Source organism: Megalobrama amblycephala, linkage group LG12, assembly GCF_018812025.1.
Source record: "Megalobrama amblycephala isolate DHTTF-2021 linkage group LG12, ASM1881202v1, whole genome shotgun sequence".
NCBI classification, from domain to species: Eukaryota; Metazoa; Chordata; class Actinopteri; order Cypriniformes; family Xenocyprididae; genus Megalobrama; species Megalobrama amblycephala.
The window spans coordinates 3,828,293-3,845,088 of record NC_063055.1 but is presented as its reverse complement, the minus strand read 5'-3'; the positions used below and the strand labels follow the sequence as shown (position 1 = coordinate 3,845,088).

The 16,796-nt window shown below is 35.5% G+C and overlaps 1 protein-coding gene across 1 annotated transcript in view; it reads right to left on the bottom strand.

Moving 5' to 3' along the window:
- Positions 1-2,263: 2,263 nt before the first annotated feature.
- Positions 2,264-16,796, bottom strand: part of dock5 (dedicator of cytokinesis 5) — an 83,697-nt gene continuing 69,164 nt past the window's right edge. The window contains exons 43-51 of the mRNA XM_048209273.1: positions 15,223-15,309; positions 14,518-14,694; positions 14,087-14,170; positions 11,810-11,947; positions 9,430-9,596; positions 6,057-6,201; positions 4,232-4,382; positions 3,164-3,285; positions 2,264-3,021 (exon numbers count right to left, since the gene is read on the bottom strand). Of these exons, the coding sequence (XP_048065230.1) occupies positions 2,920-3,021; positions 3,164-3,285; positions 4,232-4,382; positions 6,057-6,201; positions 9,430-9,596; positions 11,810-11,947; positions 14,087-14,170; positions 14,518-14,694; positions 15,223-15,309 (1,173 nt within the window). The 3' untranslated portion in view covers positions 2,264-2,919. The remainder of the gene's footprint in view (positions 3,022-3,163; positions 3,286-4,231; positions 4,383-6,056; positions 6,202-9,429; positions 9,597-11,809; positions 11,948-14,086; positions 14,171-14,517; positions 14,695-15,222; positions 15,310-16,796) is intronic.

The window sequence follows — 16,796 nt, the reverse complement described above, 5'->3', positions numbered from 1 at the left end:
ATTTCTTGTCATAGAGACATAAGTAATATATCAATTGAAACTATAGAATGTCTTCTTTTATTTGTGTACACTCAGAGTAAAAACAAAATGTTGTGCTTTTTGTAAAATAAAGAAAAATAACATGATGCGTGATCTCTCGTCTCCCTCTGAACGAACTCCAATCTGATAGTTCTCAGAAAATGAACTGTAACTTGTGGTTCGGGCAAGGACAACTGTGTCTTCCATAGGAATTCATATTTTTATAGGCCTATTGACGATTAACTAATTTCCAATGTGATTATTTGAAAAATGTTAATTTCTTTCTAATTTGATTCCACCTGTAAATTCTAAACAATTAAACAGAACAAATGTTACCAAATCTCACACTGTCAAGTTTTGAAAAAATATAAATAATAATAATAATAATAATAATAATATTTAGACTGAAAGGTAAATCACTCAACTATTAAACTCCATTAGTGGGAAAAATTAGTAAACAGTTTTATTATTTTTTTTTTTTTTGCACTTTTATTCAAACTGGAGTGCAAAAAGTTCTCAAATAACAGTTTTTGATCGGTTGTTCATTCATGGGTTTCTGCCTGCCCACAAAAAATATAAATAATTACCTTAAAAACATGCATTTACTAAACAGAAAAATGTGTTTGAATGTTGAAATGATCCAGGCCAGAAAAAAAAAACACTAATTCATTCATTCAAATCGAATTTAAATTAGTTTCAAGTTTAAATAATCCTGTAAAGAATAATTATTTACACCTACAATCCCTTTATAAAAACATTGTTCTGGTTTTCCTGGAATTTTGTGTAATCTCTATCACATTTGTTCTCATAATTTCATGGTTTAATACAGAATGTACAAAACATTTGTAGAAAGAGCATTTCCCATGTGCACATCAATTAAATATTACCATATTTGCAAAAAAAACAAAAAACAAAAACACTATCTTAAAGTACAAAACTATGCAATCTTTATGCAAATTACCTTACTATAAGAACCCATTACAAACAACATTAATGCCATGTAGTTTTACCCAGTGAACTTTAACTGTGCAGATAAGAAAGATCCTGCTATTCTGATGTTTATACCTACAAACAAATTCATAACTGGAGCGCTGTATTCAAAAACATTACAATGAATAATTTATACATCCAAAGTTGCAGCTGCATTCTATCACAAGGGACAAGAAACACATTTTGAATCACAAAATAAAAATATCTAAACATCTGTATCATATAAAGAAATAATAAAAAAAATCATCATGAGCAAAAAATACAGTATACAAATACAGCTTTTCCATACAGTGCAGATACTACTGAAGTGATATTTTGACTTGAGGTACAAGCAAATCTTAAATATGATTTAGTGATCTCAAACCTCTGTTCTGTGAAGTAAAACGCTTTACCTGGGTGAGATTTAAGTGCTGATCTGCTTTTTTGCAATCATGACATAACCTGCATTTTCTGCATTCTCTACCACCAAATTCAGTTCACAGGCTTTCTTAAAGGTTCACTTCAGAACTAACATTTCCTGATCATTTACTCACCCCCATGTCATCCAAGATGTTTGTGTCTTTCTTTCTTCAGTCAAAAAGAAATTAAGGTTTTTGAGGAAAACATTCTAGGATTTTTCTCCATTTAGTGGACTTCAACGAGTTGAAGGTCCAAATGTCAGTTTCAGTTCAGCTTGAAAGAGCTCTACATGATCCCAGATGAGGAATAAGAGTCTAATCTAGAGAAACCATCACTCAATTTCTAAAAAATAAAAATAAAAAATGATATACTTCTTAACCACAAATGCTCATCTTGCACTGCTCTGTGATGCACAATGCATTACGTAATCATGTTGGAAAGGTCACGCGTGACGTAGGCGGAAGTTCCATTGTAGGGCGCAAATCTCATCTCATTTTCTCCAACTTCAAAATCATCCAATATTGTCATTTTACCCCCTTTTGACTAAGTCTTTGCACGTTCGCTTTGTAAACACTGGATCTGTACTTCCACCTACGTCACGCGTGACCTTTCCATGTGATTACGTCACGCGTGCCACATCACAGAACAGTGCAAGATGAGCATTTGTGGTTAAAAAGTATACACATTTTTATTTTTTTTAGAAAATGACCGATCGTATCGATAGATAAGACTCTTATTCCTCGTCTGGGATCATGTAGAGCTCTTTGAAGCTGCACTGAAACTGACATTTGGACCTTCAACCCGTTGAAGTCCACTATATGGAGAAAAATCCTGGAATGTTTTCCTCAAAAACCTTCATTTCTTTTCGACTGAAGAAAGACATGAACATCTTGGATGACATGGGGGTGAGTAAATTATCAGGAAATTTTAATCAGAAGTGAACTAATCCTTTAACATGTTTTTTCATACCAATGTAGCTGTCTAGAGTGAAAACAGAGAGACAATCAATCTTTTCTTAATTATTGGTTTCGAGAAGTTCAACTAGAAAAGGTTTAACTGCATGAACACACAACTCAACAATCATGAGCAACGTGCAAAGTGAATATGTGCACCGAGGAAGTAAAAACTTCAATAACATTAAATCTCTCTATTTATAAGGCACAGCTACAGGTCTAGATCGACTAATGAATCCAGTGGATGTGAGGCTGATTTGAACATTCGACAAACAAACCAACCTTTGGTCATGTTCCTGCCCAGCAGTGATGAATAAATACACACTAGAGGTCCATTTCCAAATAAGAAAAAGCATTTTATAATGATGAAACTGCTACAAAAAAAAAATGCAATGATAATCTTCAATCAAATTCTCATCAGAAATCCCAGATAACCATGACAAAAAAAAATCTCTCTCAGCTCAGAACATTTTAAAACAGGAGGAAGTACCGTTCAGAAGCTTTTCCTCCATGAATCGAACCTGCACAGCACGCAATTAGACGCAGTGTGTGTGTGTGTTTATTGCGGGTTGCTCTCATAGGTGGGAAGCATGGACTTGCGTGTTTTGGGTGGCGGCGGCGGAGGCTTGACTTCAGCTTTCGTCGGTAAAGGAGGCGTGATCTACATGTGAAATTAAAAGAGAAAAAGCTTATCATTTTCAGTTTGAAAATGTCGTTTTAGCTTTGTATGCCATTTAGATGCACATTTTACTGCTAATGTAAACATTTTTCGACGTTTCTAAATTGCACATATCGTGTCTCACCTCAGAAGTAGAGTTATAGATGCTCTCGCTCTCGTGAGGGTGTTTTTTGGGTGGCATTGGCGGAGGGGTGTTCGTGATGTCAGGTGCGCTGAAGTCACTCTCGCTCGGGAGGCATGTGTAACCTACAGGATGATCAATATGAGGTTTATTACACAGATGTGCCCTGTGCTGGATCACTGTGATAGATCATGATGATCTGTGTATATATAGCATCCTCAAATGCCTGTAGGAATTTTTCTTTGTTTAAAGGTTGGGTCAGTAAGATTTTTTTAAAGAAACTGTCAGGCTTTGAACAATGTAAGGCTGAACGCCGTTACTGACAATCCTCATTTTGGCTGCGTGAGATTCTCCAGCTTTGTTGTTGCTGAGCGACCGAAGCGTGAGCTGTTAAAGCTCCGCCCTCTTCTGGAAAGGGGGCCGGGAGCAGCAGCTCATTTGCATTTAAAGGGACACACACAAAAACGGCGTGTTTTTGCTCACACCCAAATAGAGGCAAATTTGACAAGCTATAATAAATGATCTGTGGGGAAACAAATTCATAACTGGAGCGCTGTATTCAAAAACATTACAATGAATAATTTATACATCCGAAGTTGCAGCTGCATTCTATCACATTGATTTCTTGAATGATTTCTGAAGGATCATGTGACACTGAAGACTGGAGGAATGATGCTGAAAATTCAGCTTTGATCACAGGAACACATTACATTTTAAAACATATTTAAATAATGAACAGTTATTTAAAATTGTAATAATATTTCACAACATTACTGCATTTTAAATCAAATTAATGCAGCCTTGGTGAGCAAAAGAAACTTCTTTCAAAAATGTTACCAAGCTCTAACTTTTGAATGGTATTGTATTTTGAGGACATTTTTATTTTTTAAACATTACTGTATTGGTATAGAGATGGCAGCAGACAGTAATACCATACTGTTTTGACATGTACTAATTACCATATTTATGCACCATGGTAAAGTAAAACCACAGATCATGTCAAAAACCCACTCCATTTGTGTAAGTGGTGTGTGTGTGTGTGTGTGTGTGTGTGTGTGTGTGCGCACTCACTCGAGCTGCGTGGTGTGCGCGGTGTGGCAGGCAGAGGGCTGAGTGGGTTGTGTAAACTCAAATTGGATGATTCTCCATGAAACAGCGACAGCGTGAGTCTCCGGTCCCCTATCGTCAGACTTTTCGGCCTTGGCTGCTTCTCTGGAGGAATCTGTCATCACACAGACAGAGACAGCACATAAAATGAAATCATGTCTCCAAATATTAAATCAGTCCATTTTATAACTGTCTAGAATTCTATAATTTAATCCATTCAATCATTTGAGTTCATTATGAAATAATCATGTAAACATCACAGAGTCATCACATTTAATGTTATGTATAGAATACCATTATTTTAAATTGAGCTGAGACATGATTACAGAGGGGTTTTTTTCACAGCCTACCTGAAGGCCTCATTATTATGCAGCACCATTAGAGGTTCTTTATGCGATTCTTTTGTCTTCTCAGGTGTAAATGACCCATTATTCATGATGATTCACGCCTCCACGCATACTGTGTTTCTTGACAAAAAGTGTCTTACAAAAACTAAATCAATATATTGTTTTATATGAACAAGTAGTCATTATAATTTTTACATAATTTTGAAGCAAAAACAACCTCCAATACCCAGAAGTCTTGTAAACACAGATTTAATACATATTTTTGGCCTTATTTCAGTGACTTAATTTTTTTGTTTTTTCAATAACCACGCATAAACGTTATTCCTTCAAAAACACAAACATGTGCATACATGTTCCTCTCATATTATTGTAGCCTAGTTTGTGCTGAGTACAGTGTGATGACACTTTTTCCATTAATATGTTTATGAACAACTGAAAAAAGCACAAATGTCAGGGCATGTCAAAACTTCTCCAGGCCCCAAATCAGCCTCAGACTCCAGAGGGTTAACCCTTGTGCGTCCTTATGGACATTTCTGTCTTTTTCAGTTTTGTTTTTTTAGATCATTTTGCCAAATGCATAAAGTTTTGCACAGGCGTGTATTTTTATTAGAATTTTACTGCCACCCTCATTTCCTTTAATAAATCTATTTTGCACTAGGTAGACAAAATAATTCCTCTCAGGACCTTAAGGACAAAAATGTCCCCATTGAAATTGCCATTTTAAATCACAGGGCCATTTAACTATAAAACGACTTGTACAGGCTTGTACAAGGCAATTTGTACAATTTTTTTAAGCAAATAGGTTTAACCTATAAAGCAAAACTTGCTTTATTCCTGTTTTCTGCTTCTGCATATTATAGAGTCAATTGGATAAATAATGCGGCTATAATTGTCAGAGTGTGGTTTATGTGTGTAATTAAAAAAATAAAAAATAAAAAAAATTGTGTGTGTAATATTTGACATTGAAAATCTCTACTGCAAATCACAAATCCAACCACTGTGTGTACCAGCAGAGCTTTGCTGGCATCTAATGGGGAAAATTTGGCACTGCGCCCAAACCAAATATTACTGAAAGCTCATTTTTTGAGATATGAACCACAAATTTGGAACACGACTTATTTAGATTTATGGCTTTGATTTTCTAGCAGTTTAGAGTTCAACATAAAATATATATTTGATATAAAATACTGATAACAAATCATTTTCATAAACTTAAACCTCTATAACTTTTTTTTCTTATTTAACTTTTTAAACTCTTTTCACTTCAACAATAATCTGCCAAGGGTCTTCTTTAAAATGAGAACAAACTTAAGTCTGTGCTCCCAAGCTTCAAATTTTAATGAGAGTTTTTGGACTTCTATGGACCTATGTGTATCTTTTTTAATTGACACACAAGGGCTAAACAGCTCACTGACAGCCATGAACAGAAGAAATCAGCACACCTCGTCTCTGTCAGCGGGTCGCTCCAGTAAGACCTGAGACTTGCTCATGCTCCATTCCTTCCTGTTCTTCTTACTTATCCGATTATCTTCCTCTGAGCGGGACAGAACCGAAACCCTGCTGTCGCTCACGCGGGAGAGCAGCGAACTGAGAGAAAAAGAGAGACAATCAGATATATTTTGTGCACCTGTACAAATCCTCCGAGCACGTTGCCATGTATTATGCATTTGTGCGCCAGGATTCTGGTTGTGTATTAGTTTAGTAATCTGGTCTAGAAACACATCTGACTACAAGTAAGCCACTCGTGGGTTGAGTGGCGCAGAAGTAGAAACCTCCAAATAGCAACCTGATTTAAAATTTCAATGTATATGATTTTTCAGAGATCTTTGTCTTATTCTCTCAGCTGCCTGTCTTGGTAATTGCTACTTATATATGATATACACACTTCACTGGCATTTCAATAAAAGCACATCTGCTAAAAACAGAAATATAATTGTTAATGTGTATAAATATAAATGGATATAAATGGAAGGTCAGTAAATCGAAGATGTTTCTAACATAACATAAAATGGAAACATTACATTCGAGTATAACTGCTTCTGACATGAAAAAGTCATAATATAAAAGTACAAACATTATAAAACATTCAGTCCTGAAGTTTTAACAGGCACAGAAGGAAACATTAAGACTCTTCTCAACTCTTCACTATTACGAAATGAGCAAGTTTATTTAAATGGGTGAAGTTTATTTTAAAACTTTTTATGTTTATGTCAGTCTGAAACATTTTGAGCAACACATTTTGGCACTGATTGTTTTATGAATCTGTCACAATGTAATTTCATTGTTGATTCATTCCATGTCATGGCCGATAACCCAATAACATAACTGATATTAAATGAATATTGCAGAGCCCCACACATGACATATTAGGCCTTAGTTCAGTTAGGGCATTTAAGTAGCTTTTATAAATATGCCTTAGATAAAAACATTACTGGTGTGCATCTTGAGACAAAACAATGACACTGACATATTTTAAGATCTGTCATTACAAGTTTCTTTCAGTTAACACAGCTCAAACATGCATTTTAGTCTGAGACTAGCTTAAAGGTGATACAGAGGATGTTTTCAACGACTGAGAAACCAAAGACTGTTAGTGAGTTTTTGAAATGAGCGCATGCGTAAGAACAACCCCCCCTCCTTCACAGCTCATTTAGAGGGAACGCCTCCCAAAACTCGTGCACGAGTATTGGAAGACGAGTGTTTACCACCGGCATTCACTGTATCGTGTTAGTGGATTCATTATGTCGGACTCACCGCAGGTAACTCATAATCTGCAGTTGTTACTCCTGTCTCCTGACAAAAACATTGCATGCGGCGCCTGTGGAGTGTGGAAAGTTACTGGAGCGCGCAGCCGTGCACGTCTCGCACAAGGAACGTCACGGCAGTGACTGACAAGCCAGAGGGCCAATCGTTTACGCGATGATCACGTAAACGATTGGCTGATGTTTTTAAGGCCCTACCTCGTGCACAGATGATGTATATTGATATTATTACTTTCAGTGCACCTAATAAATAGTCTTTTATCAGTTAGTAAAGACAGTTTCAAGTAATATTGCAAAAATGTATAAAACAAAACATCCTCTGTAGCACCTTTAAGCCTCGTCTGTGAAACTGGGTGGAAATGTTTCAGTTAACGCAACCTCTTATGCAGAGGCTCCACGTGCCCTCTCAGACTTTTGAACCAAATGGATTTGAATGCAGCTTCCAAAAGACTAAAAAAAAAAAAGTATATATATATATATATATATATATATATATATATATTATTAATTAACCCTTTTGAAGCTTACGATCACACCGGTGTGATTAGTGCGTCATGTGATCAATTGCTAAATTCAAATTCATGCTTTCACCTCGGAAATGTTTAAGTTTTACTTGTAATTTTTGTTAAAAGATCTTAGATGTAGGCAATATGTATTAAAAATGATATAAAATATGCTATACTATAAAATGCGATTGAAAATAAAGGAATTATCATACAAACCCATTGTTGTGTGGAGTATTTTAAACAGTTTAGAGGATTTAAGTTAATCTGTAAACATTAATTTATGTATGAAGTACAAAAAAAAAGTCAAAAATAAGATAGAATTATTTAAAAAAAAAAAAAAAAAAAAAAAAAAAAATCAACCAATCATGCTGGGTTAAATAAACAACCCTATTTCCTGGGTAAAATGTGCTGTCCTATATTTACCCAGCCGTTGGGATGTTTTTAACCCAGTGTTTTTTTTTTTGTTTTTTTTAGAGTGTATAAAGTTTACTCTAATTTTAGAATATTGTATGTACAAAATGAATAGTGCCCCAAAGTCATCCATTTTCCGCGTGTGGACTGCGGGTGGTTGGGGAATCCATCCAAAATTTTACAAAAATAATAATTTTTAGCCTTCTGTTAAAATGACTTATACTGATCAACCTTGCGTCAGAGCTTATACTGTATGCTTTAAATTTGTTTGTTTCTATAAGCTACAAAATACAGTAGACTGAATCAATGCAGGACTTATTAGCCTAATAGTCTTAATATTCCTGAACAGTGACAGTAAATGTGTTAATAATGTATGTTCTCGCTCTCATGAAATATGCAAGTGATGCAAAATAAACATGCAAAAAAATATCTAGGATATTAAATGAGTGTTGTCAGGTGTAAGGACAACCTATGTAAAAACAGGCTTTGTTTTGTGATTGAAATACTTTACTGATGCGAAGGGTTCAACAGCTGAAATGAACTAAGCTGAATTCAAAGGGTCAGAGTGAGGGAAAACGGTCATAAAAACTAAAATTATTCCAATTATTTGAAATTAAAACCATTTTGACACACACAAAAAACCCTTCACTACCATTATAAGTGGACCTCACAGGAAATAAGACTTAATAAGAATTAATTACCAAGTACATCTTCTAAATAAAGCAGCACACACTTGGATGTCATCAAACTAATCATAAGGTGAGAGGGAGAAAAAACAGAAACTGCACTTTTCATGTTCTTTCTCACCAGGCGTTCATCCACAATAATGATTTCCAGGAAGACCAGCTATGAATGACTCATTTAAAATAATTTAATCTGCAAATACTCAAGAGAAAACAAGCTGACCAGTGAGAACTGGTTAAGGCTATCATTAAGATTTTCAGATTTGAGCCTAGATTTTTTTTTAAATCTAAATTTATCAATGTTAATTAAGGACTTGTTTAACGAGAATCCACTTATCCAGCACCTAAAAGAACCAAATCCGTGACCACAGGAACTCTGTCCTGCGACACATTAGCCCTCGGTGCGCTGCTGAAAATGAGCAAGGTTATTTCTAGGAATGAGAGAATACTGACTCCTGGGATGCAGGTCTGGAGGAGTTTCCGTCGGAGGAGCCCGAGCCGCTGGAGTGTCCGGAGGAGGCGTTTGAGATGGTGGACATCCGTCTGAGTGTGGAGGACATGATGTACGGCATCACCATCGACCCCACGCGACTCTTCTTCTTTTCTGTCAGAGAGCAGGGCTGGAGATACAGACACAAACACAAACATGTTTCTATTTATATCATGGCATCTATAGAAATTAAATTAAATGAGACCTATCTGAAGTCTACTCTCAACTTTTAGCGTTTATACAGTAAATGTGAATTTAGCACCATTTAGTCTCCTCATTAAAATTGACGCATGTAATATACAGTGGCATTAAAAAGTATGTGAACCCCTTGCAGAATCTGTGAAAATGAGAATTATAATAAATGCATGTTATTTTTTGTTTAGTACTGTCCTGAGTAAGATATTTTACATAAAAGATGTTTACATTTAGTTCACAAGACAAAACAAAAGCTGAATTTATTAAAATAACCCCATTCATAAGTATGTGAACCATTGATTCTCAATACTGTGTGTGGTTACCTGATGATCCACGACTGTTTTTATGTTTTGTGATGGTTGTTCATGAGTCTCTTGTTTGTCCTGAGCAGTTAAACTGAGCTCTGTTCTTCAGAAAAATCCTCCAGATCCTGCAGATTCTTCAGTTTTCAAGCATTTTTGCATATTTGAACCCTTTCCAGCAGTGACTGTAGGATTTTGAGATTCATCTTTTCACACTGAAGACAATTGAGGGACTCAAACTCAACTATTAAAAAAGGTTCAAACATTCACTGATGCTCCAGAAGAAAACACGATGCATTAAGAGTCGGGGTGTGAAAACTTTTGAATTCAAATATCAAGGTAAATTGTACTTAATTTTTCTGCCGGGAAACATGCAAGTATCTTCTGTTGCTTCCGATGGGCAGTACTAAATGAAAAACAACGATATTTAAACAAAATAAGAAAAATTGTGACATCTTCATCCTGTTCAAAAGTTTTCACCCCCTGACTCTTAATGCATCATGTTTCCTTCTGGAGCATCAGTGAATGTTTGAACCTTTTTTAATAGTTGAGTTTGAGTCTCTCAGTTGTCCTCAGTATGAAAACACAGATCACAAAATCCTACAGTCACTGCTGGAAAGGGTTCAAATATGCAAAAATGCTTGAAAACTGAAGAATGTGCAGGAGCTGGAGGATTTTTCTGAAGAACAGAGCTCAGTTTAACTGCTCAGGACAAACATGAGACTCATGAACAACCATCACAAAACATAAAAACAGTCGTGGATCATCAGGTAACCACACACAGTATTGAGAATCAATGGTTCACATTCTTATGAATGGGGTTATTTTAATAAATTCAGCTATTGTTTTGTCTTGTGAACTAAATGCAAACATCTTTTATGTAAAATATCTTACTCGGGACAGTACTAAACAAAAAATAACATGCATTTTTTATTATCCCTCTTATTTTATTAAAATAATTCTCATTTTCACAGATTCTGCAAGGGGTTCACATACTTTTTCATGCCACTGTATGTATTATATAAGATTTTTTTGGATAGAAAATAACACTTTAATTCAGCAAGAGTAAATTAAATTGATCAAAAGAGATGGTAAAGACCTATGTAATGATACAAACATTTCTATTTCAAATAAATGCTGCTCATCTCACCCTGTAAGAATTTTTTATAGAAAATTGCACACCTGTTGCTGACAATTTTAAATGTCATGTACTTTATTTCTCTTTTTGTTTGGTTCCACTCGCTGTGGTGGAGCAGTGATGAAACACTGTTCTTGTAAATACTTTCCAACATTTCCATAAAAAAATGTCTTTAAAACAGGTGCAAATTACAGCGAAGGTCAACACTTATCATGCGGTGCTCTGCAGTGGTCAAAAAGGATTTAAACTGTGAATTTTGTATTGATCTCTTCTTGTAAACTCAGAGATGTGGATTCGGATGGTAATTAAATCACCACACGACCTTGGTGTTTGTCAAAAAACAGTAGGTAATTTGGCCGGGGATCTTTACGCGAACGGTGGGAGAAAACACTGACATTCTGGATTTGAATGGAAATAAATTCACTGACTAGCCCCTGTAAATGTTGAAAATACCTTACGTCTCCTTGAGAAACAATTACCATCTGAATAGGGCTCAAGAAAATATCACTTCATCAAAGCAGATCTGTCCTCCCTCTTGTGGTCTACTGTCTCTCGAAAATGAACCTTGTTGTCTTGGCTGATTTCAAAACCCCTTCAAAATTATTGTTAGACAATATCCCGTATGAATCATTTCATCAGATCTGAAATATTTCCACCCAGAAACAGCAAACCCTCAATCTGGCTTAGAGTCATATTCGTCAGACTCACTAGAGTAATGACACCATAGAGTTTCTCCACTTTCGCGCGCAGGTCCTGGAAGCAGGTGACGATTCTGTTGTGAAGGGGTTTGAGCTGCTCCGTGGATTTCTCTCCGTGGATCCGAATCCCCTCATCAAGCAACGGGACCTGAGATGGAACAGACATTAAAGCATTTTCAGCATTAAAAATTGAACGCTGAAATAAACACTTTGAATTTAGATTAACCAAAAGTGACAGTAAAAACATTTATAATGTTACAAATGTTTTCTATTTCAAATAAATGCTTTTCAATTTTCTATTCATCAAAGGATCAGTTTCCACAAAAATATTAAGCAACACAACTGTTTTACTGTATTTTTGATCAAATAAATGCAGACTTTGTGAGAAACATGAACAAAATCTTATAACGGTACAGTAAATAAATTTAGATAATACAATTTATATATAATTATATAATACTTAAAGGGTTACTTCACCCAAAAATGAAAATAACATCATTAATTACTCACCCTCATGTCGTTCCACACCCGTAAGACCTTCATTCATCTTCGGAACACAAATTAAGATATTTTTGATAAAATCCGATGGCTCTATAAAGCCTGCATCGCCAGCAAAAACGCTCCCTTTTACAATGCCCAGAAAGCTACTAAAAACATATTTAAATCAGTTCATGTGACTGCAGTGGTTCAACCGTAATATTATAAAGCAACTAAAATATTTTTTTGTGTGCCAAAAAAACCTAATTAATGATTTTATTCAACAATATCTAGTGATGCAACACTGCTTCATGAAGCTTTATGCATCTTTTGTTTCGAATCAGTTGTTCGGAGTGTGTATCAAACTGACAAATATTTTGTGTTTATAAAACATATACAGTTGTTTTGTTTTGTTTTTTTGAAAATGACTGATCATTTCTCTAGATAAGACCCTTATTCCTCATCTGGTATCGTTTAAAGCCCTTTGAAGCTGCACTGAAACTGACATTTTGACCTTCAACCGTTTGGAGTCCATTGAAGTCCACTATAAAGGAGAAAAATCCTGGAATGTTTTCATCAAAAACCTTCATTTCTTTTCAACTGACGAAAGAAAGACTTGAACATCTTGGATGACATGGGGGTGAGTAAATTATGAGGAAAAGTTTATTTAAAAGTGGACTAATCCTTTAAAGATGAACCACTGTAGTCACATGAACTGTTTTAAATATGTCTTTAGTGCCTTTCTGGGCATTGAAAAAGGAAATTAACTTGCTGGCAATAGAGGCCTCACTGAGCCATCGGATTTCATCAAAAATATCTTCTATTCTGAAGATGAATGAAGGTCTTACAGGTGTGGAACGGCATGAGGGTGAGTAATTTTCATTTTGGGGTGAACTAACCCTTTAAGTATCACTTTACGAACAGCTGGTGCTACCCTATCATTCAATTCTTTGTTTGTATAATTTTGAACAATCATTGAAGAACTGTGAAAAATAAGCATAAAAAATATAACAAAAATCTTACTTTGAATAGGAGAGTATAAGCCATTTTTTAATGAACCTATTGTGATATACACAGCTTCCATGGTATATGGTCATATCTCCCAAGATAATCTGAGCATTGTGTGAATTAGTGTTGTCATGATACTGAAATATTCCAACTTTGAATCAATACCTTGAAAAATATCGATATTTGATACCATTTTCGATACCTCAGGTAAAAAAATACTACAGAAATAAAAGTAAATAAAAAATAAATACAAATTAATGCAGCGAGTGATCTTCTCTTTGTCTTTTGTTCTTTGATTAACATGACTGACAGCAGCAGGTTTATTAGACTGCTGTCCCTTTAAGAGCATATGCACGGATCCAATATACTGTTACACAACATGCATTGCATTTCTCAACTATTTATGTTCCGAAACTGACTGTATTTACCTGAATACTCGACAAGAGGGGCATTTTGACATAATTTTAAATGTATTTGAACATTTAAGCGCAGTAAACCACAAAAAAACAAGTCAGTCTGGTACTACTCGTGAGCTGTTTGAGAAGCGGCTTTATGAGAGCGCCACTTATACACATCAGGGGTGCGTGAGCTTTCGGTGTGAGCGTGAAACCTGTGCGAATGACTAAAATAATGCGCAAGCACTATTCAACCAGAGTGAATGAGACGAGGGAGTGAGAGGATGCAGGTGTGTGTCAATCCATATCAGTGCACTGATATCAGAATATTTCAGTATCAAATATCAATATTTTTGACAACACTAGTGTGAATGATTAAACACAATACAGATCTGCAGAAGTGTCACCTGCAATGCGATCAGGTGTTTTAAGACTTCAATGCGTTCCAGGTGGTCGGGGTTCTTCTTCATGTACGCCTCTGTGAAAAACGCCTGAGGATTGAAACAAAAATTTCAATTAGGTTCAGTCGGTGCTCCAGCAGACCAAATGCCTCGAGACACACATCAATTTTTCATATCTGACCAGGAGAAAAGGTACAGAGCAACTGCTGAGCACATGACCAATTCAGCTGAGGATTATCAGGGTGATAGTTGGATTTCTTTTGGTTAAAAATTAATAGAAGCAAAAATACAAAAAAGGTGTGCACATCCCGAACCTTAATTGGGCTCAGGTGCAGGACAAAAAGATGACAATCATACAAGTAAGACGAGTAATGTCCGCACATTAATGTCTGAAATTAAGAGCAGCAAAAGAGGAGAAACAGGGGAGAAAGTCTGACCTTCTCATAGTTGGAAAAGCCACCCATGACAGCCGGGTCCACAATTCCATTGAGCATCATGGAGAGCGGGTGCACAGGAAGAGAGCGGTCACATGCCTGCTGCTGCACCAGATTACTCAGCTTCTCATTGGCCAGCTCCATGGTTTCTATAGCGTTGTCCAAAGGGCTGATCTCTTCCTATAAACGAGGGATAATATGAGACAGGCAGAAAGTTAAGATCTGATTATGATCTGTTTTTTGAGAGAAATATATTAAAAAAAAAGACAAATTTGGTGAATAAAGTTGCTATTTTTGTTTTGTTTTTGCACACAAAAAGTATTTTTGTCGCTTCATAACATTAAGGTTGAACCACTGCAGTCACTTTAACTATTTTAACAATTTTTTACTACTTTTCTGGACCTTGAATGTGGTAATTTCGTTGCTTTCTATTGAGGATAAAAAACCTCTTGGATTTTATCAAAAATATCTTAATTTGCATATCAAAGATGAATGAAGGTCTTACAGGTTTGAAAAGACGTAATTAATGATAGAAATTTCATTTTTGGGTGAACAAACCCTTTAAAGGGGCATTTTTAAAGAAGTGAATAGGGTTCATTTTTACATCATGTTGTCTTTAAACAAGTATTTTGTTTATAGGTAAGTATTCAGTGACATTTAACAATAAAAGACAGTTTTAGAGTATTGCAAGAAGGACGAGTCACTCACCACCGACATGGATTTCACTTCAAACCATTTGAGGATTCCTGGAAAGCGATATGCCGTAATAAAGGTGGTCCTTTCGATCCACATGGTCTGTGAGGTCAAAAGCAGAGAGGCACATTTACACAGAGGGGTTTCCAAGATCTGAAGGTTAATCATCTCTATTTATAAATAATTATATAGAACTGAATTACAGGCTCTCGTATCACATAGAAAACTAAGAGAAATGGTTCACAGAATCATTATTGGCAAAAAAGGCGATTCTTCAGTGTTAGTGAGTGGCAGCTTTCTTTTAAAAGTGGTATCTAATTATTTAGGTAACTAAATCATTATTATCATGAACATTTTTAAAGAGGACCTATTGTGCCCTTTATCAAAGTCTTGATTTTGGTTTTTGGCGTCTACTAGAATAGGTTTTCATGCTTGAACGTTCAAAAAGTATGTCAGTAATGCTTTGTTTAGTTCCTGTCTCTATGAAGCCCCTCCTTCTGAAAAGGCACAATGTGCGCCGATTGGTCAGCTGAACCAGTGACTTGTGATTGGTCAACTGCTTCAATCGTGTTTAGCCCTTTACCATAGCCGCAAGTTTCAACACAATACTAAATAACTCAACCAGGCCCCGCCCCTTTTTTGTGTATGCATTGTGCGGGAATTATTTAAATAAGGAATATTGTGACGTGTTCGTTCTAGGACGAAAACTCAAGACTACAATTGAAGCATTTCAGGGACTTTAGAAATAGTGACACTGATCTAGAGAAAAATTGCCTTCTCATACTCAAACAGCAACATTACTAGAAAAGCATAATAGGACCCATTTTAATTATTGCTCTTAAATTCCATGATTTCTTTTCAGTAATTTTTTATGATCAGATATGGATTTAAAAATAATAATTTCATAAAGATTGCATTTAAAAGGTTTTTAGCCAATTAATATTGAGCATAAATTAGAACTAAAAATATTTGTATTCACTTTATCTACAATTTTCATATTGTTTTTCTTCCCAGAAACATAAAAAGAGACCATAGAATGTCCAAGCAGCTCTTTACAAAATGTGAATAAAGATAAAAAGTAGAGTAATTCTTCCTGCCAAGCTGCAAAGACAACAAAAAAAGCAGCATGAAACCAACAGTTCAGGGATCTTGGAGTACAGTGAATTTTATAGGGGTTTTTTTTTCCCCTTTTTGGAGCTTTGCTGTAAAAATCACCATTTGTACACATTCAAGAGAACCTTGAACATATGCCTGACATCTTTTGGTGACGTCTTTGAACTATTCCTTTAACATTTCATTCAGTATAATGACTTATTTAGACTTGGGAATAACAATTTTTTCAGTCACAGATTTCAGGTTTGCCATGACTGTGGGATCCCTGCATTCATTTCTTAGTCACAAACAATCTTGATGAAAACCATCAGTCATCAGCTTGACACTTCGAACTGAAGCATGCTTAACAGTTTTGACTGAGACATGCTAAAAAATGTATAATGTTGACGATGTTGAAATAAAAATTTCAGTCATTTAATCTGAAATCAGCTTTTTCGTGAACCCTGGTTACCCTCATCAGCCCCAGCGATTCAACA